Below are 25284 nucleotides of genomic sequence, written 5' to 3'. Positions count from 1 at the left end.
GTTCAAAGTCATCGCATGACTTTCTGTATACATCTATTGAGCCTCAATTATCCCAAAATAGAACTCACTGGGGATTCGTAACTCATATAATATCTCAAATTTTCATCAATCTCAGTCTCATGTCTAATCTACTCGACAGGCACAATACTTTATCTAGGCATTTCAAAAGTGTCTTATTTTCTTTTAAAATTCAATGTGTCTCAATTTTATTGATATCTCATAAATGTGTATGTATGCAATGAGGATACTCAATCCATTCAATAGGAATATATGTGAGATTAGAAATTAACTCAACCATGTCAATAATTCATGATATTAGTTCTAGTTGGGCACTATTGGAATAAAATATATGTAAGATAGCATTACTATCATATCAACCCATGAATCAAACATTTCTATTGTAAGAACGGTAAATAGTGTTCTATAAGGCCTATAATATCTATTCAAGCCCCCGCACATGCATCACATTAAGAAATAAGACAGTTAAATATCCAATTGAAGCAAATGATGTCAAATAAAGCTCTCGTAGAGGCAACACGCAATATATGGTATCATAAGCCAACAACAATAGAAAATAATCCTCAACACGGGCATCATGCAATATATAATAACTCAAAAGTCGCATTCCACAATTATTTTCCCCAACCCATATCATGTGTTATTTATTCATTAATTTTCCAGCCGATCTAAAGAAAGTTAACATAACCTACCTCAAAATGATGAAATCCAAGCCTGAAGTGCTTCAACAAAGATTCTTCCCCCTTTGAAAGGCTATAAAACCAACTACAACATCCACATATAGCATTTACTCGTTAAAAAAAAGTTAACGATAGTCATATTGCTCATAGTTAATCTAGATGCAAAATGGGTTCAAAAAATGAGTTGGAAAATAAAAGGGATAAAACTAAAATTTTATTTTTGAAATATATTTTCCAAGGTTAAAGGAATCTCAATTGAAAATCCACGTAAAAATGAGTTAAAATGAGGTCCAAATTGAAGAAAATCTATTTTTATGCTTTTCAAATAAATTTCTTAAATTCCATGTTAAAAATAAAGATTAATAGACCCCGTAAAAATTTTAAAAATTTTATTTTTTACCCTCTCACATGTGTAATGTTAATTTTTGACTTGAATTATGATTAGAGATGTTAAAACAATATTTCGGGGAAGTTTTGGAATTTTTGAAAGGGGTTGGGGCCATTTTGGGACCTCGAGGCAGTAAGCCTCCACGATAGTAGCGATCCATGCCACTTAGCATCCGCGATAAGGGCATGGAATGGAGGCTAACCTCTACGATAGCAACGTGCCATGCTGCTATGCATTTTTCATCCAATTTTTATTTTTTCCACTTGGGTGAGGGGCTTTTGGTCCTTTTACCCCTTGAATGACTTTTAAACACCAAAGTGACTATTTTACTTTTGTTATCAAGATCAAAACAGTACACTTTTCCTCTTTAACTCCCAAACTAAGAAAGTTCAAGGGTTTTATAAATAATTTACCATTCAAGCTCCATACTTTGATTTTTCTTTAATTTTTTCTACATTTTAGGTATGTTTCTCATTCCTAAACTTGTATTTTATACTATGGAATAAATAGATTCAATATTCATGTGTTTAAATTATTGGGATTGAAATTGGGCTGAGGGATTTTGATTGGTTATTACTTGAATTATTTTTTCCATGTTTTAAATGTGTTATTCATGCTTTAATTTATGGTTTTCAAGACTAAATGGGTGCATTGTTATGAGGATTGGAATGGGGCACATGGGTTTCCCCAAATTAATGAAATTCGGCTAGATAATGGCATTAACCTCAACCAACGTTACAATCTTGGTTTTAAATATGAATAATTGCATATTTTAACTTGTCCTTTAAAAATATTGCATTGCATTAAGGATAATGGATAAAAATGGTTTTTGAAGGCTCTTGTAGCCATGTTTTGGATTTTACATGGAACTTGGGAGTCTAATAGTTAAATGAACTAGTTTGGAATAATTAAAATAACTTGCAAGCATATTGGTATGATGACACCATGTTGGAAAATGTCATAAATACTCTATGGTTATTGGTTGGGTTTATGTGCAAACTGTTTTAGTTTAAGCTTAAAGGGAATTATGTAGCTCACCATGAAGGTGTAGTCCCAGAGAAACCAAAACCAAAAACCATGTTTGCCAGTGTAGGGGTCTATATGATCAAATTTCAAGAGACATTATATTTTGGATGGTTATTGCCTTGGTATCTTTAGTCTTTCCTCGGTATGTGTGGCTAACACGCATTGGGTCCTTTTCTGTAGGGGAGCCGAACCCATATAGCCTGTGGGTGTCTTTAAGACAGAGCAATCTATATAGTTTAGGCTAATGTTTTAAACTCTCATGTTCATAACCCTTGACCCTATTCCGTCATCCTATATATGTCTATATAAATATTGTGCATGTGATTTATGATTGGATTTTTGCAATTGCACTATTTTACACCCTTGAGTTACATGCCAGTGTTCGCCCCACAGACCATCCCTAGACTCTGCATTATTTCATGATGTAAGATTTGAGGGGTTTTCTATTGCTCTTTTGCAGCGTTAGGTGGTTCTGTTTGTCTATTGATATTATATGAAGTAGTGAGCCTCCATTCTTTGGAAGGTCCAGTTATTTCATTATCTTCATTATTGTCTTAGTATTTCATTTTGGATTCTTTTTGGTCATAGTCGAGGAATGTCCCAGCTTAGATGGTATTTCTGGTTGAGATGCTTTTATGGGCAGTATTAGGATGATTGGTTGTTTGGTTTAGACTTTTACATTTCATTTGATTTATCTATATTTATTACTATTTGGGTTGGCTTTCATTGTATTCATTTATTATTCTTTGGAGGTTAGTTTAAGGGGGTATGTTTATCCCACAGTGGGCTTGAGATACCCGTCACAACGAGGCCCTAGTTCAGGTCATAACAAGCTTGGTATCAGAGTATAGTTCAAGGTCATTAGGTATCGACAAAGTCATATTGATTAGAGTCCCTTTTATGAATGTGTAGTGCACCACACTTATAAGGGGAAAGCTATAAGGCATTTAGAAATGTTTCAATTTATTGTGTTCTATTACGGGCTATAGAGTCCAGTTATCTTGAAACTTCTCTAACTCCTGGCTTACTCATATTTCAGATTATTCCTCCTCGAAGATCTGATGGTCGTAGAAACTCTGATGGAATATGGAGGAAAATCACCCTTTTTATGGAGTGTAGACCCATTCTAGGGTCCCTGCTACTAATTGTACAATTCCACATGGGGTTCTACTAGTCCCTACGAGTCCTTCTCAGGTTTCTCGAGCTAGTGATACTTATACTCAATTGTCCCAAAGAGATAATTTGAAGGCGGAGTTTCGTTAGTCTATTCATATGCTTGCTCAACTGGTGGCATCATAGTCTTGTCTACCTGATCATGTTAGTTCTGTTGCTAATTCATCTGAGGCTACTCGAGTAAGCCAGTTTATGAGGTTGAATTCTCTAATCTTAATAGGCTCTAAGGTTGAGGAGGATTCTCAGAGTTTATTGATGAGGTGGAGAAGATCTTTAGGGTAATACATGCTACTAATTCAAAAGGTGTGGAGTTTGATGCTTATCAATTAAAGGATATCGTTTACTAGTGGTATGAGGAGTGGAAAACAATGAGGGGTGATGATATTGAACTAGCAGTGTGGGATGAGTTTTCAGGTGCTTTTCTTGATCACTTCTTTCCTTGGGAGTTGAGGGAGGCTAAGGCCAAAGAGTTTGTGAACTTGAAGCAGGATAAGATAACTGTAAAGGAGTATGCCTTAATGTTCTAGCAGTTGTCTTGTTATACTCTAGAGCTGGTGTCTAATATGAGGCCTAGAATGAAAAAGTTTGCTTCTAGTTTGTCCAATAATCTGGTTTTAGGGTGTAAGGTTGCGATGTTGAATAATGATATAGACATATCCAGGTTGGTGGTTTATATAAAGTAGGTCAAGGATGAGAAAAAAAGCAGGTAGAGATGGGAGAGAGATTGAATAAGAAGTTTAGATATTCAGAGAAGGGTGCAGGTCAGCAAAAATATGAGAGATGGTATGCAGTGGACTAAGAAAAAAAATGGGAAAATTCTTATTTGACAGCTAGTGCTCTTTATCCCCAGCCTTTAAGTGATCTTCGTTTTTAGGCTAGTAGCGGTCCTAAGGCACAGGGTGCCCAGACTCAGGCTAGTGGAGCTCAGACAGCCCCACCTTATCCTCCATGTTAATTTTGTAGACAGCTTCATCGGGGGTATTGTGGGGAAGGAAGGAATTTGTGTTTTCATTGTGGTCAGCCTGGTCATCTATGGAGAAACTGTCCTATAGATAAAGTTTCCATGGGAGATAATAAGGTCCTAATCACCACTTCTTCAACTCATGTACCTAAAGGCGCCACTTTAGGTATTGATAATGGCAAAAATCACCACTATGCACTTGCTACTCATCAGGAATCCGAAGCATCACCAGATATTATCACTAGTATGTTATAGTTCATCTCTCGGGTTGTTTACTATTTGCTTGATTCGGGTTCGAGCCTATATTATGCGACTCGTTATGCGGTTGTACTTTTTGGTTTTGGTCCAAAAACTATTTTTGACCGCTTTTCATTTTCAACTTTTGTAACACTCCAAAAAAGGGTCCCGAGACATCACACGATGCTTAGGGCCACAGGTGATCCCAAGCTAACCCTTCTACTGGCATACCCCATAAGCAACTGAATAAAGTACATAAGTCTCAATGGAATAAGAAAAAGATAACTCTTTTCTGAATCTGATCAATACAAAACTAAATTAAAATAATTATAACTCTTTTTTTACAAAACAAAACTGGAATCAAATACATTTACTCTACTGACTGTCTATGAAGCCTCTACTAGTATTGACTATAGGTAGCCGGGACATGACCCCCATCTATCTCGAATTAATACTGTTGAATAAATAAAAGTAAAATATTTCTCAAACTATATGACCCACTCGAGCTCTTGAATCAAAAAGACTCATCACCTGCTGACTGGAAGCTACAAACAGTCTGAATATGGTATATGTGCTATAACTCGTACCTACATTATAAGATAATGTAGCACATAGACATATATGTGGATCAGTACTTTTGGAATGTACTGATTATGTGGAGGTGAATGCATAAGTAAATCAATATCTCAATGTTCGTATAAACTTGTAATATAATGAAGGCTAAGTATAAATGACTCACATTAGCTGGAATAACTGAAAGCTGAAAATCATAAATCATGAATGATAAAACATACTGTATAAATCTTGTGAGTCATAACACTTAGTTCTAAAAGTCATACTTGCATTCTATCTTCAAATCATATTATCTAAGTGTAGAAAGGACTCACTTTTATGTCTGAAATCCAAAATCTAATATCTATAATTGATGCCTCATAAAACCAATATCTAAATAGAATTTGTGAGCCTTTACACTTAGTTTCTAAAAGCTTTTCTATTATTCTTTACTCTTTTCTGTAAAATGTAGGAAAAAGCTTTCAAAACTATTCTAAAAGTCTTTACTGATAGGGAATTATTTTAAAAACTATTCTATAAAACTTTTTTATTAGGGAGATTCTTCTACCGACATAAACCATGTGAGCTATCATGGAGTCCAACATCTCATTCCCTTAAGGGAAAAACCTCACATTAGGGAGAGGTGTCATACTCTTTCCAAGGAGTATAACCTAAGCTAAGTGATCACATTTGTAACTATCATCCATATAGAAATTGGAATACTGAATCTGTACCTATGTTGGCTCGTAGTTCTAGGAAAGTAGGATGCACTAAACCCACACTTTTCGGTCAGTGCTAAATACTACTCCATTTAATCTATATACTCATTATGTAGGAAAATCTACTTTAAAAAGTCATAATGTTACATACTGAAAGCTAACTATGCATCTGTTCATTCAAAACTTAATTTAAGTTGTAAAGTGGATTTCATATCTTAGCTAAGGATCAAAAGATCAAATCTTTATTCAAAGCTATCCATAAACATATCATTGTATGCTTAAAAGCATAATCATTCCTGAAATATCAACATACAACTAGGGCCTAATAACCCATACTTCAAATTCATATCAAAACATCATAATATTCATGCTTAATGATGTAAATATTGGTAATTTAATTCAAAATCTGAAAATTTCTGCAATACGCATAAAAATACTAAAGAAAACATGCAATTCAACATCAACAATACTTGAAATCTCATAATCTTAAATTGGTGATAAATGGGTATAAACCCCAAACTGAACTAAAATTCATGTAATGTCATATAAGAATCAACTTTAAATCAAATTTTGGGCACAAGGATGAATGAACTATCCTTGTTGAAAAACCCCACATACCTTGTTGATGAATTTGAATGTAAAAGTTTGATTCTTGACTCTCTAATGGTGTTCTTGAAGCTTATTCTTAAAGTTCTTGAACCCTGAAGCTTGGATTATTAACTTCCTTAGAGAAAATTTGATGGAGTTCTTGATGTTCTTGAGGGGGCTTGGGTTTTCTTGGAGAGAAAAAGATGAATAAGAATATGTATAATGCTTTTGGGGATTGAAATAAAGTGTTATAGGTGGATTTGGGTGAGGGGAAGTGACCAAAGTGCCCTAGACCCTTTAAAAATAGAATTAGCGTGTGAAACATTTCCGTAATGCACTGGCCGACGTGTCGCTATCGCGTTGGCTTACTACCTCAGACGAAAAATGCCATAACTTTTTTGTTCGGGTATCGGATTTACGTAAAATTGATATCGTTGGAAAGCTAATTCAATTATCTACAATTTGGTGGATCTTTAGATGCAAAATTCTATGTATAAAAAAAGTTATACATGTTTAAAGTAGACCATTGGTGAATCAAATACCAAACTTTGGACGAATCAAAGGCTCTAAGCTCAACTTTGTTCTAAGTGATTTTTATGAACATTTTTCACCTCTAAAGCTCATAAAACATGAGGATAAAGATCATGAAACTCGTATTTACATGGGAATTATTTAGATTATATATTATACACATAGGAACGATGGTTCAAAGACTAGCCCAAAAATGCAGGGTATTACAACTTTGGTGGCTGGTTCTATAATTGCTAAAAAAATCTATAGGGGTTGTGTGGTGTCCATATTTTATAAGGAGATATTGGTGGATTTTATAGAGTTTGATATGGTGGATTTTGATGTTATCTTGGGGATGGATTGGCTCCATTCATGCTATGTTTCTCTGGATTGTAGGACCCGAAAGGTGAGTTTCTTTTTTCCTGATAAATCAATGATTGAGTGGAAGGAGAGTTCCTTAGTACCCAAAGAAAAATTTATTTCTTATCCAAGGGGTCTTTGTATTATCTAGCTCAGGTTAAGGATTCTAACTCTAAGAGACCCTATTTGCAATCTGCCCCTTTGGTTAATGAGTTTCTATAGTTTTCCTTGATGACCTCCCTGTAATTCCTCTCGATAGGGATATATATTTTGATATTGATCTTAGATCAAATACCCATCCCATTTTTATTCCTCCTTATAGGATGGCTCTAGCTGAACTAAAGAAATTAGAGAAGCAGTTAATGGTTCTTCTAGACATGGGTTTCATTCGTTCTAGTATTTCTCCATGGAGTGCTCCTATACTTTTCATGTAGAAGAAATATGGGTTTCTTCAAATGTGAATATACTATTGCCAGTTGAATAAAGTTATAGTGAATAATAAGTATCTCCTTCCTAGGATTGATGATCTTTTCGACCAGCTCTAGGTTGCTAGATGTTTCTCTAAGATTGATCTTCGTTCGGGCTATCACCAGTTGAAAATTTGGGAGTTTGATATTCCTCAGACTGCTTTCCAAACCTGATATGTCCATTATGAGTTTTTGGTTATGTCATTTGAATTGAAAAATGCTCCAGCTACTTTCATAGATCTTATGAATCGGGTGTTTAGGTAGTTTTTGGATTTATTTGTTGTATTCTTTATTAATGAACTTTTGATGTACTCTAAGAGTGGGGAGGATCATGCTAATCACCTCCGAATTATGTTGCAAACTCTTAAGGACCAAAGATTGTATGCAAAATTTCTAAGTGTGAATTTTGGCTAAGTGTTGTCACGTTTCTCGGTCATGTGGTTTCTAGTGAGGGGGATCAAGGTGAATCTACAGAAAGTTGAGGCAGTTAAGAAATAACCTAGACCCATGACTCCAACCGATATTAGGAACTTCTTGGGCTTGGTTGGTTACTATAGGAGGTTTGTGAAAAAATTTTCATCTATTGTTGCTCTGCTGACAAGGTTGACTCAAAAAAAGATTAAGTTTTTATGGTCCAATGTTTGTGAGGGTAATTTTGAGAAGTTGAAGAATAAGTTGACTTCTGCGCTAGTTCTGACCCTATCCAAGTGTATTGATAGGTTTGTTGTGTATTGTAATGCATCCCGTATGGAATTGGGTTGTGTTTTGATATAGCATGGTAAGGTTGTAGCCTATGCTTCCAAACAGCTTAAGGTTCATAAGAGGAATTACCCAACTCATGACCTAGAGATGGTGGTTAAGCTTTTCGCTTTGAAGATTTGGCACCATTATTTATATGGGATGCATGTGGATATTTATTTAGACTATAAGAGCTTGTAATATGTGTTTTGCAAAAGGAATTGAACCTCAGGCAAAGATAATAGCTCGAATTACTTAAGGATTATGACACGAGCCTTCACCACCATCCAGGTAAAGCTAATATTGTTGCTGATGCTCTTAGCAGATTGTCTATGGGAGCTTATCTCATGTAAAAGGGAAGAAAACAGGGTTGGTGAAAGATATTCTCAGGCTAGCTAACTTGGGAGTTTGTCTCTTGGACTCTGAGGATGAAGGAGTGATTGTTCAAGAAGTGGTTAAATTATCTCTTGGTATTGAGGTGAAGTAGAAGCAAGCATTGGATCCCATACTAATGCAGATTAAGGATGATATGGGTTAGCAAAAGTTTATGTTATTCGAGATTAGGGGAGATGGTATTTTGAAGTATTAAGAAAGGTTGTGTACTCCTGATGTAGATGGGTTGTAAGAAAGAATCTTGACTAAGGCTCACGATTCTAGATATATAGTTCATACAGGTTCGACCAAAATGTATCGTGATTTAAAGGAAATTTTTTGGTGGAATAATATAAAGAGGGATATGGTGAACTTTGTGTCTATGTGTTTGGTTTGTCAGCAAGTCAAGGTAGACCATTTGAGGTCTGGTGTAATGTCCCAAGAGATAGAGTTGCCTGTGTGGAAGTGGGAGATAATTACTATGGATTTCATTATAGGTCTTTCATGATTTCACAATTAGTATGATTCTATATGGGTCATTATGGATAGAATGACTAAGTCTGCTCACTTCTTGCCTATGAGCACTAATTGCTCAGGAGAGGATTATGCTAAGTTGTTCATTTAGGAGATAATTAAATTTCATGGAGCATTGGTGTCAATCATTTTAGAACGAGGTATGCAGTTCTCTTCTCACTTCTGGTATTCATTTTAGAAAGGTTTGGGTACTCAACTGAACCTTAGCACCGCTTTCCACCTCAAATGGATAGACAAAGAGAGCATACTATCAGACTTTGGAGTTAATGCTAAAGGCTTGTGTGATTGATTTTAAGGGTAGTTGGGTTGACCATTTGCCTCTTATTGAGTTTACTTATAACAATAGTGATTATGCTAGCATTTAAATGGCTCATTTCGAAACTCTTATGATAAAAGTGTAGGTATCCTATTAGATGGTTTAAGGTGGGTAAGACTAGATTGTTTGGCCCTGACTTGGTTCACCAAGTCATAGAGAAGGTGAAGGTGATTAGATTAATACTTAAGAATGCTCAATGTCGCCAAAAGTTTTATGCGAATGTGAGGCGAATGGTGTTTGATCTTGAAGTAAGTGATTAGGTGTTCTTGAAGGTTTCTCCTATAAAAGGAGCCATGAGATTTGGGAAGAAGAAGAAGCTCAGTCCTTGTTACATTGGTCCATACCATATTTTAAGATAATTAGAAAATACCACTTATGAGTTAGATTTACCAACGAGTTTGGCTTCGATTCAGCCTGATTTCCATATGTCTATGCTGAAAAAATATGTGGGTGATCCTTCTTTGATCGTCTATGTTGAGTATGTTGGGTTACAAATTTGTTAGCTTATGAGTAAGTCCCAATTAAAATATTTGATGAGCAAGTTCGTTGATTGAGGAAAAAGAATATAGCTTCAGAGAAGGTTCTTTGGAGAAATCAAAAGGTGGAAGAAGCTACGTGAGAAACTGAGAAAGATATGAAAGCCAAATACCCGTTCTTGTTCCGCATGTTGGATGAAAGTGCATAAGGTATGAGTTTCATTTCCCTCTTATCGCTTTTCGAACTTGTCTTTGGATTCTACTGCATTTTTGCTATTATCGTGCTAAAAATGTCCTAACTCCTCATTCGAGAATGAATGATACAAAGTGGGGGATAATGTAAGACCCCATAAAAATATTGACGAATTTATTATTAACCCTCCCATATTCATAGTATCAATTTTGACTTGAATTATGATTAGGGGTGTTAAAAGGGCATTTCAAGGAAGTTTTGAAATTTTTGGAAGAGGTTTGGGGACATTTTGGGACCCCGAGGTAGTAAGCCTCCATGATAGTGGCATGCCACGCCACTTAGCCTCTATGATAAGGGCGTGACATGGATTCTAACCTCCGCGATAGTGGCGCCCCATGTTGTTATGCATTTTTTATCCAATTTTTGTTTTTTTTCACTTGGGGTGAGGGGATTTTGGTCCTTTTACCCCTTGAACGACTTTTAAACACCAAAGTGACCCTTTTTCTTCAGTTATCGAGATCAAAACACTACATTTTTCCTCTTTAACTCCAAAACTAAAAAAGTTCAAGGGTTTTATAGAAAATTCGTCATTCAAGCTTCAAACTTTGATTTCTCTTGAATTTCTTCTATATTACTGTTTCTCATTACTAAACTTGTATTTTATATTATGGCATAAATTGATTCAATATTCATGTGTTTAAATTATTGGGTGTGAAATTAGGTTGAGAAATTTTGATTGGTTATTACTTGAATCCCATATTTTAAATATGTTATTCATGATTTAATTGATGGTTTTGGGGACTGAATGGGTGCATTGTTATGAGGAATGGAATGGGAAACATAGGTTTCCCCAAATTGATGAAAAATCGGCTTGATAATGGCATTAACCTCAACCCACTTTACAATCTTGATTTTAAATATGAATAAGTGAATAGTTTGAAAATATTACAATACATTAAAAGATAAATGGATAAAAAAAATAGTTTAGGAAGGCCACTGGTGGCCATGGTTTTGAATTTTAAATGAAACTTGGGAGTCTAACAGTTAAATGGAATGGTTTGACATAATTGAACTAGCTTGCAAATATATTGGTATGACGATACCATGTTGGAAAATGCCTTAATAAAGACTCCTTGTTTATTGGTTGGGTTTATGTGCAAACTATTTTAATTTGGGCTTAAAGAAAATTATGTATCTCACCGTGAAGGAGTAGTCTCAGGGGATCCAACACAAGAAACCACGTTTGCTGGCATGGGGTCTATATAACCATGTGTCTAGATACACATTATATTTTGTATGGCTATCGCCTTGGTGTCATTATCCTTTCCTTGGTACATACGGCTAACATGCACTGGGGCCTTTTTGGAGGGGGAAACCAGGACCCATATAGCCCATGGGTGCCTTTAGGACGGAGTGAGCTACATAATTCAGGCTAATGTTTTTAAACTCTCATGTTCATGACCCTTGTCCTTATCCTGGCATCTAGATATGTATACATAAATATTATGCATGTGTTTTATGGCTGGATTTTGGCAATTGCACTATTTTACCCCATTCCCTTGAGTTACATGCTAGTGGTCACCCCACTGACCATCCCTGGACGCTGCAATGTTTCATGATGTAGGGTCTGAGGGGGTTTTTGTTGCTCCTGTGCCACATTAGATGGTTCGGTACGACGGTTGATCCACTGAGAAGTGGTGAACCTTCATCCTTCGAAAGGATCGGTCATTTCTTTATCTTCATTATTGTCTTAGTATGTCATTTTGGATTCTTTTTGGACGTAGTCGAGGGCATGTCTCGACTTAGTTGGTATTTCTGATTTAGAGGTTTTTGTGGACAGTATTGGGATGATTGGTTATTTTGTTTGGACTCTTACATTTCATTTGATTCCTCTATCTTTATTACTATGTTGGTTGGCTTCCGTTGTATAAATTTATTGTGCTCTGGAGGTTAGGCTAAGGGGGTGGTCTCCAGCCCATGGTGGGCGTGAGATACCCGTCATTACTAGGCCCTGATTCAGTTCATGACAATTATAGAGTGTTATGATGATATAAATCAATGTAAATTAATGAAATTAAGGTCTTGGAGTTTACCCAAGCTCAAATGGTGAAATAAAACACTAAAAGTCACTCAAACCCAAAGCTTAAAGTCCAAAAATGGTGTAAAATCATAAAGTTGTGTTTATATACAACTGTTGTCGCTTAATAGGCTACTGCTAAAGTGGTATCAGCCCATTAAAGCGGCTACCTCTTAAGCACCAAGCCATAGCCCAGAATAATAGGTAACGGCTTAACGGGCAGAAACTAGAAAAGACCACATTTAATGATAATAGTAATAATAATAAGCAAAAAACAAAAAGGAAACATATGAAGTGTATCTAAATAAGAGAAGCGAAAGAACCAAAATATACAAATGAATCCCTCCCAAGACCTGGTAAGGTCAGTACTAGAGCCACTACTAAAAGACACCCAAAGTTCTAGACTAAATCCAAAATATACACAAAAAATGCAATCCAACTTGAGTACAAATGACTAAACTGGACTTGATATATGCCTGACCACTAAAGTGGCTACTACTTAAGCAGCCTTGTGCTGCTAAAGCGATTGCCGCTTAAGCAGCTACACCAGATATCAGCAAGTATTTTTTTGGTGTAAGCTAATCAAGCTCCAAACGAACCCTCGGAATTTACTTAAGGACAAACCATATATGCTACCAAGCTGATTTTGATATTTCAGACTCAGAGAAGACATCGAATTTTTGAAAAAAGATCATTTTCGACAACATAACCCCTGGAACCCCTTCAAGGTATATTTCAATAGTTTTCAAATGGAGGGTCGAAATGAAAACTAAAGGCTCTGAACCAAACCAACCCTACTACTAATCTAAATTTGATATTTCGAACAGAATGAAATTGTTCAAATCACCATCGGACACTTAGAACAACAAAGGTTGACCGAAGTCAATATAAGGCTTTTAAAGCCTTCAAAAACCTCAAACTCTCCCAAATTATTCTTAATTGCATCGAGCATCATGTCAAGTATTTCCAGACCCAAAAATCAACGTGTAGCAACTACGAGGAAGGGCAAAATGATTAAATAGCATCAAAAGCAAAATTCCACAAATCAATTCATCACAATATCCACCACTTAGACTCTAGTTCGTTCTCAAACTAAAAGGCAAAGAAGTACCTGAATCGGTAAAGAGTTGAGGGTAACTACTACGCATATCAGGATCGACCTCCCATTTAGTCTCTTCAATAGGACAGTGTCTCCATTCTACCTTAAATACAGGAATATCTCTAGAATACAATCATCTAACATCTCTGGCTAAGATAGACATCGACTCCTCTACAAAGTTCAACCTCTCATCCAAAAGAACCGAGTCCCAAATGAAGCACATGAGACTCATCCAAAATTTAGCATCGAAGCATAGATAGATGAAACTGGATGAATGACTGAAAATTTTGGAGGTAAGGCCAACTCATAAACAACCTCTCCAATGGTCCGAAGAATCTCAAATGGTCAGACATACCTAGGGCTAAGCTTGCCCATCTTTTAAAACCTCATCATGCCCTTTATGGGCAACACATGGAGGAAGACTTGATTACCAGTCCTAAACTTCAAGACACAAAGCCTGCTACCTGCATAACTTTGTTGCCTACTCTGGGCCGCCCAAAGCCTATCCTAAATCACTCAAACCTTGTCCAAAGACTCGAGAAGCAAGTCGGTACCACAGGGTCTAACCTCTAAAGTCTCAAACCAAGCAATAGGAGATCGACAACGCCTACCACACAAAGTCTCACAAAGTGTTATCTCAATACTCGAATGGTAGTTATTATTATAAGCAAACTCCACTAGGTCTAAATATTGATCTCACTATTCTCTAAAGTCCATAACATAAGTGCAAATCATATCCTCTAAAATCTGAATAATCTACTCTAACTGACCGGCGCCTGGGGGTGGAAAGTTGTGCTAAGGTCAATCAGAGAACCCAACTCATTCTGAAATGGCCGCCAAAAGCTAAAAGTGAACACTAAGCCTGTGTCTAAAATAATGGACATGATTTTCCTATTAAAATAAACTATCTCACGAATATAGATACGAGTCAACCTTCTGACACTATAAGAGATCTGAATAGGAATGAAATGGGATGATTTGGCCAATCGATCCACGATGGCTTAAATGTTGTTAGAACCACAAGAAGCATGAGGTAACCCACTCATGACGTCTATAGTGATCCGCTCCCACTTCTACACAGAAATGGGTATATCTAAAGTAAAACACTTGATCTTTGATGCTCGGCCTTCACACTCTGACAACATAAGAAACGAGCTATGTAATCTACCATATCCTCTTTTATACCACCAAGATCACTAATGTTTTTTCAATTCATGTACAACTTAGTCACCTCTGAATGGATAGAATATCCAAAATAATGCACCTTCTCCAAAATCAATCTCACCCATCCATCAACTTTCGGTATACAAATACGGCCTAAAATCCTCAAAACACCATCAAAATCAAGATATGTCGCCTTAGCCTTGCCACTCATCACCTTATCTCGAATCACCCTCAAAGTTACATCATCAAACTAGTGAGCTCGAATTTGCTCCATCATAGAAAATCTAACATCCACAAAGGCTAAAACATGTTCCTAACCCTCCAGTTAGACTGATCCTCTATGGCTAAAGGCCACTCATGGTCAAGAGATGAGCTTAAATCCTTATACTAGTCGACTTCCATCTCAAGGCATCCGCAACCACATTAGCTTGCTCGGATGGTAAAAAATAGTAAGATCGTAATCCTTAAGCAACTCAAACCAGTGTTGTTGTCTCATATTAAGATCCCACTGATTGAAAAAGTTCTGAAGGCTGCGATGATTTTAAAAAAATCCTGCAAGAAACTCCATATAAGTAATGTCGTCACAACTTCAACACAAATACCACAACTGGCAACTCCAAATCATGGGTAGGGTAATTTCTCCCATGAGGCTTCCAACTGGAGAGAGACATAAGCAATCACCTTACCCTCTTGTATCAACACTGCTCCCAAACTAACACTATAAGCATCACAAAACAAGATAACACTTATGCCCTCCTTGGGCAAAGTCAAAATAATGGTCAAAGTCACTAACTCCTTGAGCTTTTAGAAGCTCTTCTCACATGCATTTGACAACTGAAAAACCATATTTTTCTGAGTCAACTTGGTCAAAGAAGCCGCAAGAAATGAGAAACTCTCTACAAATTGCCGATAATAACCTGCCAAACCAATGAAACTCCAAATCTCTATAGTAAAAATAGGTGTAGCCCAATCATGAATAACCGTTATCTTGGACGGATCAACCATAATACCATCCTTGATCACCATATGACCCAAGAAAGAGATAAAATCCAACCAAAACTCACACTTGAAATTTTGGCATAGAACTTCTCTTCACGTAACCATTGAAGTACAATCCTCAAATGCTTCACACGATCGGCCTCATTCTTGTAATAAACCAAGATGTCATCTATAAAACTACTACCACAAAGGAGTCAAAATACGATTAAAATACCTGGTTCATCAACCCCACAAACGCTAAAGGGGCATTAGTCAACCCAAAAAACTTGACCAAGAATTTATAATGATCATATCTAGTTCAAAAATTCATTTTTGAAACATCCAAGGCTCTAATTTTCAACTGGTGATACCTAAATCTCAAATCATCTTGAAAAACATTGAAGCACACTGATCAAAAAGATCATCAATGTGAGGAAAAAAATACTTGTTCTTAATCATCACTTTCTTCAACTTCCTATAATCAATACACATACGCATAGATCCATCCTTTTCTTCACGAACAAGATAGGTGCACCCCAAAGAGATACACTAGATCTAATGAACCCCTTACCAAGCAAATCCTGCAATTGCTCCTTCAACTTAGTCGATGTCATTCTATAGAAAGAAATGGGGATGGGCTTGATGCTCGGCTCCACCTCAACAGTAAAATGAACGTCACAATCTAGAAGTATACTTGAAAAATCCATAGAAAAAAATCCAGGAACTCACAAACAACCCAAATAGAATTCATAGAAGGTGGTGAGACAACACTAGTATCACGAACATAAACCAAATAAGACAGGCACCCTCTCTTTATCATGCGACAAACACGTAGAAAATATATAACTCTCATCGGACCCGAATTAAGCGTACCCTTCCAAGCTAACCTCAGCACACCCGGTATAGCTAAAGTCACGTTCTTGGTATAACAGTTCAAAATAGCATGATAAGAAGCTAATCATTCTATACCAAAAATAACATCAAATCAACCATATATAAAATAATCAAGTCTTTCCGAGTATCACGGCCCGTAAAGATAGCCACAGAAGATTAGGACACCCGATCCACCACTAAAGAATCTCCTATGACGGTAGATATATAACGAAGCATAGCAAGAGATTCACATGCAACATCAAATAAGAAGCAAATAACACAGAAGTAAATCTATAGCAAACTGAAATGACACCTGTGATAGCTGCATCAGAGTCCTCTTCCTACCAGGTATAGCATAACACTAATCACGTCAACTACCAAATTGAGTAACCTTAAGACCACCACCATGAGCTCCCCTAGAGGTACCTTATCTCAACAGCTTATAAGAGACAGGAGGTTATCCTAATGTGAAACGGAAGCAACTAGTTGGGCACCCTATTGCTAACCTAGAAAGACTTTTATATTGTGGCTTTACCACCATGAGAAGTCAACCGAAGATATGTTTCTATCAGAGCGGATACCTGTGACTGCTTCTTGTGTTTTCTGCTTATCAGCTCTTGAAACTGCTGATCACCTTTACTTTGAATGCTCTTTCACTAGAAGTTTGTAAGGCAGTTTCAAAGTGGCAACACTGATAGATGAATACACAGACTTGAGAACCTGAGTGCAAATGGGTAAAGCAGAAGACTAGGGTGAAGAGTGCAAGAAGTATTGCTTTATAGGCTAGTTTTGCTGTTGTGATCATTGCTGTATGAACTGAAAGAAACACGTCTTACAGAATAAAGATGAACCTAAAAATGCACTGCTACATCAAACTCCAACTTGATTTAGAAACGTCTTACAGAATAAAGATAAACCTAAAAATGCACTACTATGTCAAACTCTAACTTAATTTATGTATCTAGGTCATGAATAAGCATATCAATGTAGTATTGTGTTGGCACTTTTAAGTAGATGTTATACGAGCTTCCTTTGGTCTCACAGATTTTATGTATGGGGTGGCTTACTTTTGAGAGGGTCGAATATATATATTTTTTTCTTGGCTTTGTAATTCTTTCCATGGTTATTAATAAAATGAAAGGGGCCTAAAATATCTTTCAATTATGTGAAATGATGTAAAAATATCCTCCATATACTTATTGGACCTAAAATGTTCTTTTTGTTTACCTATTGGTCCTAAAATGTCACTTCCGTCTACCTAACTATTTTGCCCTTTTATTTAAGAAAAAATTATATAATACCATAACTTATCTTGATTAAACTACATAAAATTTCTATCATCTTTATTATTATTAACCAAATAAATAGTGCATAATATCAATTTTTTGTCATTTCAAATTGATCTAATAAATAAAAAGAAAAACAACATAAATAGCCATTTTTAAAAAATTATTACATATACATAGCCGTATTAGTTGGTTGTCAGATGTAGCATATAAATATTTACTTTTATAACAAATTCTAACATATAGAAAAATAATTATATATTAAATTCTTATATTTCTTATTTATTGTCTATTTTTATGGAAGCCTTTGTTCATTCATTTTTTATATACTATATCAAAATTTTATGTTTTTTCATTTTTATTGTCTGCTTTCACGATGCCTCCATAAAAATATATGGTATATTTATACCATAAAAGTTCATGGTATATTTATATATTATACAAATTATATTTATATCATAAAAATATATAATATATTTATACCATAAACATATATGGTATATTTTAGATATAAAAAGTATATACCATGTAATACTGAAAATATATATTTATATTTAATAAATATTTTTTTAACAAGAAAATTACTTCCTATATAATGAGATATACCATAAATATTTATCCGTAAATTATATTAAAACTATAATAATAATCTGACTTTAACGACATAAATTATATTTATACAACAAAAATGTATGGTATATTTGTACTTCCAACATAATGATTTTATTCCATAAATATTTATCCCTAAAAAATTATGATTAACCCATTACATTAAAATTAAAAATACTCGATAATGAAATAATACTAGATGATTAACATGCATAAAAACAAAACGAAATATCCACGAGCAAATAATAAAATACTTAATTTATTTAAAAATATTTAAATTTTGAATATAAGAGAGAAAGATTAAACAGAGATTATCTTTTTCACTTTTAATTTGAGGATTGAAAATACATCTCTTAAATTAAGGTAAATTGATAATTAGTTATAGCACTAAATTAAAAATTATAATTATCTTTTCTTATTTTTTTAAATGACTATATATGTAAAAAAAAAAAAAACTTTATTTTTGTAATATTGAAAAGTACTAATTTCTCCGTCTCATTTTAGTGCCATCATTTTCTTTTTAATCCATCCCAAAAAGAATGTTATCTTTTCAGTAACTATTTAAAGATATAATTTCACTTTTACTCGTATTGATCTCGCACTTAATTAAAAAAAGACAGTAGAACATTTTTTTATAAAGAACAATTTGTTAAACATTACCAAGTCTTTTCTTATTTCTTAAACTCCATGCCCGGTCAAATGACGACACATAAAATGGGACGGAGGAAGTATTATTTATGTAATTAAGTTTTAAGGATGAACTTTTCATGTAATTTACCTAAATAAAAAGGCAAAATAAACCCAAGAGTTAACGGAAAAGGCATTTTAGACCAATAAACAAGTGAAAAGAGCATTTTAAACCCATTAAACACGTGAAAAGAGCATTTTAGGATTTTAAATAGTTAAAGAGCAAAGGCCCTTTTCCGTTAATAAAATTACTTTGTCAATAAATATACCATGTTTAACATGCCAGCAAGACTGCTCATAAAAGATGAACTTGTCCGGTACTGTCTAGACATGCAACTTGCAAACACTGAAACCACACACCAGTCCATACTTAAAAGAGGAAAAGAGCTTCCCATACATCAAATAAGTCCATAGAACTATGGCATCCATCAGCTTCCAACTCAAGAGAATAGGTGAGTTGAATATATGTTACAATCAAGCATACTGTACATGGTTCAACAAATACTACAGCTCTAACAAGGTCTCCAGAATCCTGAAAATATATCTGAGACTCAAGCAATCAAATCCAGGTGCATGGCACACCCTGACCTTGAGCAAATGGCTGTCAGTGGGTTACTTTTTTTTTGTTTTTAACTATAGAAGCTCTCTCCAACTAACGGGGAGATCCATCATGGATGCCTTTCAGCAAGTAAAAGTGTGTGCCACCACCCACAGGCTACATCCTTCGGTCTACAATCATCGATGGATACCTCACAGGGATCATTACGGTCAACTGTATCACCTAGGCCAAGCTGGACAGAAAGACAAAAGGTTAGACGGAACACGAAGGTAATATTCGTGGAAGAGTAATAATCCTTACACACCTGACCATACTTGTTCCATCCCCAGCTATAAATTTTGCTGTCCTCTAAAAGTCAAAGCAAAATGATTACCAACATATAGCAAACATATAGACACACAGCCGCTTTCAATTTATCCAAACCCTACCGGCAGCTGATTGATTCAACACATTAAATAATGACAACATGCAATAAGATATCACAAGGGTAGGAAACAACTACATACAAAGTCACTGTCAAATGCATATTCGCTACTCAAAAAATTCGAAGGAACAGTTACACAGACTAGCTAGTCACAGTTACAATCAAACAATTGCATGTACTTAATATCTCCACCTCAGATTACCACAAAATGGAATAATTGGGTCTGAAATTGAACCAAGTGAATTCAAGTTGTCAACAATGAAAAAAAAAAAGAATTCAGGTTGTCCAGTGGATCAGAGGCCAAAATGCACTTCATCTTCTTGATAGTCTTGACTCTTACCTGTCATTATGGCACTATGACGAGCTCCACAAGACACTAACTTGGCATTCTTGTTTTCCAGTATTGAGGCATCCACAAGCCTAGGTGATGTCTGTAATAGAAATCTCCTGTTGAGTTTCTAGGTCCCTCAAACAAAGAAATGTTTACAATAAATGCAGCCGCAAAACTGCAAATATATAGGGAATTATGCGGTTTAACTAATTGTCTGTCAGAAATTGACAATGATCACTTATCCTCAATTGTCTAGGTACATTTAAGCTACTACGTATGGACGGGGATTTCAAGAAATCCCCATTCCTTGGCACATTTCATGGTACGACTGGCCAAACTTTTAGAAGAAATGATAATTCAGCTTCAACTAGATATTGTTATTGCAGGACATTGAAACTATAGAGTCCACAAACAAAAGCTATATAGAAAGACGCAAACAAGTGATAATTCTTAGACGCACCTCTGAATGGTCAGTGCCTGTGCCTAGACCCAATTGGCCAAACTGATTTCCCCCAAAAGTATACACATGCCCATGCTCACATAAGCACACAGAATGCCATAGTCCACCTGCCACAGCTTTTATTCTAGTGTTCAATAGAGAAGACACACAAGTTGGCCTCAGCACGTCATTTGTATTCCCTAGTCCACACTGAATACAAAGAATGAGACTAAATGACTGACATAAAGAAAAGCAGTGAACCGTGAACCAGACACTACAAAGCTGAAATAGCAGGTTTAAATTTCCTGGTGCTTTAGATCAATTTTTATACAGGATATAACAAAATTACAGTTGTCTGCTAGTTTGGAAAGATACACTATCAAAAGCTAGACATTTTATGCCAGCAACATAACATTCACCCACAACACTATAAACAAGATGCAGCTCGCTCAACATTACCCTATATTTCTTCTTTTTAAGATGGATTAACTCTATATTTCTAATTCTGAAATGGCAGTGTGTGGCATGTGAAGAATTCTATGAGGGTAACAGGACAAGAGACACATCACATATGAGGAGAGATGATGTGACAATATGAACCATTTACCTGCCCATACAATCCCCAGCCAAATGTAAGCAGCACCCCAGCATCTGACAATTGAAACAAAGACCCAATTGAACAGAAAGATAAATGATATATCATTCTGACATTCTCAACTTTCAAATGCAAAAAAGACAAGGCAATTATTTAAAATGTAGTTTAACTTAACTCAAAGTCATTCAAACTTAAAAACCTTGAGCAGATTGTGCAGCTTAAATTTGTAAAAGAGCTACCCTACTAAGAGAGATTAGATCCTATGCAGTCAAGAGAGGTACTAAAACTTAACTCCAAGCTAACCTGTGATTACTGCACTATGCCGGCCACCACAAGCAATTCTCTTTATGTAGCTCCCCAAAGCTTTACGTTTCTGACTCCCTGTGGTAATGCTTCCTTGAGGACTCCCAAGACTCTGGTCCGGCCCATGTAAAGAAGCATCCAGACATGGTATAAGATGAGGAGAAGCCACTATTTTAATCCTGGAGCCTAAACCAAGCTGTCCTTCACCTCCATAGCCCCAACCCCATACCTGTCCCACATCTAAATCCGGCAAAAATATGATGCATCAGGTGTCTTGGTTTACATTACAGTTCTTCCATATCTTCGTACTTCATATGACCTACAAAACTATATGGCTTAACCAAAAAGCAACCCACTCCACTTCTAGAATGACATGTACCAGGCTACAGGATGCGTGTAGGAGTGAAGTTACCTGACAATGCTAATGTGTGGCGCCCTCCTGCAGCAACGGAGGTTATCTTCACCCCTGGATCCAGTTCTACAATACAAGGTGGTGCAGAAAGAGATTCGTCAGCCGGGGGTGGGCTTTCAAGTTCTTGTTTAGCCGTTGCTATTCTTCTCCTTTTTGCAGTTTCTTCAGGTTTTTTATTATCTTGGTGAGCAACTGAACCACCAACTGACTTAGAGCCTTGAGACCGAGGACTCTCTGCAGCAATTAGTCCTTATAGTATTAGTTAACCCCCTCAGGGAAAACATGCAGCTGAACTTGCCAAATTCTTATCTCTGGCTCAATCTGGGAATTGAACTTCCATTACCTTGGTCAATTAATACTGATTCTTTCCGAAAAGCATCCCCTTCAACACTTCCTCCAGCAGCGAAATTTGCAACAACCTTGGAAGAAGGCACACATTCTTTCCAGCCCCATGTGTACACATCATTCTTTTCTGTACAGAAATATAAATATAACAAAACCATGTCTTAGCTATCTTTCTTAATATATTTTTAAGTAGAAATAAAGGGGAAAAAAAAGAGAGAATAGAAGCTTCTGCCAAATAACATTCTGAATTAGCTGAAGAGGTTACTGACAACCCAGAAAGAGTGGAGGACAGTTACCTGAAATAGATACACAATGTGCCCAACCAGCTGCCGCTTTCATGATTCGATCTTCAGTTGGAAGCAGAAAGGGTTCTGGAGTCTCCTTGAAAAATGCAGCAACGAAAGAAGATAGCAAAATCATTCAAAGGGAACTACATAAATAAGTCCATGCAAGAAATATTTGCCACATACCCCATGTTTTCCTGAAGTCAAGTAGCTTTGACCTTGATCATCTGCAGAACCCCACGTGATAAGTTTCCCAGACCCTGCTGCCAATTCATCAAATAATACATAATTAAAACCCAAAAATCAATGGTCATGTCATTTCCTTGAAAAATATATTGAGAAGCATACACTAGGATGAGATTGGAATGGACTGAAAGATTCAGTATGGAAGTTTTCATTTCTTGTTCTCAATAAAATGTCCTCTGTCCTACGTAAAATATATCAACAGATGACCAATGGAAGCTGACAAACTAATAGTTTTGACAAAAATGGAACGGTATTCATGACTAAGGATTAGTTGTTTTGGGTCGGATGCAATTCGTACCATTTAATTTGCTCTTATAGCTTGTGTCTTTTCATTGACAACTAGAAAGATGCATCTATCTCTTCTGACAAGCAAAACAGTGCTTTAACGAGTTGTGCTTACATGAACTGTAATTCTGATCTTGTGATAGTATAACTTGATGTCTCACAAACAATACTTCTTTAGCCTTGGTAGGATGCAATGCCAATGAGAAAATGACAAAATGGTCCCTTATGTTTGGGAGTAGATATAAAATTAGTCCCTTAAATATATCCTTGAACAGTTTTTGTTCTTTAAATTTGTCGGAAATACGCACTAGGTTCACCAACTCGGGTTGATTGATTTAACCGGAAATATGAAGAAAACAAAAATATTTAAAGGGAACTGAAATAGAAGAATTGTATGCCCTCCCGCCCGCTCTTTCAATTGAACTGATATCCGTATATGGTTTGAGTTCGGTTCATTGCAATTACTTCTTTTTCATTTGCAGAATAATAAGATGTAGAGTGAAGGACATTTCATATAAAACTGAAATAATCACTGATAATGTATGAGTCTTCTTCTTTGAGAAGGGCACGCAGCAATTATCCCTGAAACCTTCGCTTTCTCGGAGGCTTCTGGAGGCTCACACAGCAGAACCAACGAGCAGAGTAAGCTCATCTGTTTCATTTAAGTTGGCTCTTGTTGACTTGACAAGGTATGTATCTTAAGAAACTTTAATCAGAGATGTACTTTATTCTAACCTTACTTTAAAACTCTAAATTTGTCCGTTGTTTAATACTAAGGATAGTGACCAAGTGAAATGAAACGAAGAGAGTAAGCTCTGATTCAAGCAAACTAAAACATTAAAAGGTAAGACCAATGCACTAACTCCTTTTATGCACGAGATCACGAGATCGAGCAAGGCTCCAACCACAAAGGTCTATTACTATAGACAGTCTTACCTCGCATTTCTGCAAGAGACTTCTTCCACAGCTCAAATCCATAACCTCCTCCCCACATAGTGGTAGAGCTCAATATCTGAATATCAATACTAAAAGCAGCCAGAGTTTTACTATTTTTTTCCAATTCATACAAAAATTCATACATCCATAGAGATATGAGCATATAATGTAACCTGAAATAGCCATGGCGAAACCACAACCTCCACCACAAACATCCTTCCATGATCGATCATCAATTGCATTCTCTGGCAACTGAACTTCCACCGGAGAAGTTAACGGCGACTTATGTGACAATACTCCGGGTAAATATCCCCACATTAAAACCTTATACACCTTCTCTTCCTCCATTTTCACCTCTTCTCTTCCGCCATTTTCACTCATTTTCGCTTCACAAAATCAAATTTTCAAATTCTAATTGAAAGAAATTTCTGAAAACTTCTATTCTAGAACCAACTAGAAACTACTCAGGAAGTTGAATGAATTGTAACCTACAAATCCTACGGAGAAATTTTGGAAATTTATTTGTTGTTGTAGAAACAATTACAAGGTACTAAGAAAATTGAAATATTATTATTTTATTAATTGGTACTGAATGACAAGTTCTATAGTGAAATTTTGGCGGAAGCTTATTTGTTGTTCTAGAAGCAACTGGAAGCTACTAAGAAAATTGAATTAATTGTAAATTATTACAAGTTCTATAGAGGAATCATGGAACTTATTTGTTGTTCTAGACGCAATTGGAAGGTAGTAAGGAAAATGAATTAAGTAGTAGTGGTGGAAATAAAATAATGTGGAGAATCAAGGGGCGTATCATTAACAGGTAAATTAATAGTGCCACGTGGGATACTATTGGTCCCGAGAAGACACGTGTTAGATTGTGGGGGCAGTTGTGTTGTAACCCACGAATTCACTGGAAGTTTCTGGAACTTTGTTGGGGGTTAAATGCCTACCTTAGATAAAGCCACTTTATGTGGTCCTTTGATGAGATTTAAAATCAAAATTTGATAAGCAAAAAAGTAACTCGGTCGTCTCATTTTATTTGCC

At 35.9% G+C, this 25284-nt stretch overlaps 1 protein-coding gene across 12 annotated transcripts; it reads right to left on the bottom strand.

Annotated features, from left to right (window-relative positions):
• Positions 1-19448: 19448 nt before the first annotated feature.
• LOC107842826 (ultraviolet-B receptor UVR8) lies at positions 19449-25036 on the bottom strand. Of its 12 annotated transcripts, XM_016686855.2 has the most exons (12): positions 24414-25033; positions 22960-23036; positions 22786-22870; positions 22488-22616; positions 22145-22378; positions 21962-21972; positions 21733-21844; positions 21442-21485; positions 20856-21044; positions 20405-20495; positions 19945-19988; positions 19449-19872 (listed from the first exon to the last, which is right to left on the bottom strand). In XM_016686855.2, exons 1-12 carry the CDS (start codon positions 24619-24621, stop codon positions 19750-19752), a joined length of 1347 nt encoding a protein of 448 aa, XP_016542341.1. In that variant the 5' UTR covers positions 24622-25033; the 3' UTR covers positions 19449-19749. The 12 variants fall into 12 exon arrangements, 11 of the variants coding, with proteins under 11 accessions (XP_016542341.1, XP_016542339.1, XP_016542340.1 ...); XM_016686853.2 differs by having other exon boundaries at positions 21733-21972; positions 24414-25036; XM_016686854.2 differs by having other exon boundaries at positions 21733-21972; positions 22960-23033; positions 24414-25035.
• Between the last annotated feature and the right edge of the window lie 248 nt (positions 25037-25284).

The sequence above is a fragment of the Capsicum annuum genome, chromosome 9 (genome assembly GCF_002878395.1).
Source record: "Capsicum annuum cultivar UCD-10X-F1 chromosome 9, UCD10Xv1.1, whole genome shotgun sequence".
In the NCBI taxonomy this organism is placed as follows: Eukaryota; Viridiplantae; Streptophyta; class Magnoliopsida; order Solanales; family Solanaceae; genus Capsicum; species Capsicum annuum.
Note: the sequence above shows the minus strand (reverse complement) of the source record. Positions and strands in the feature narration are given on the sequence as shown.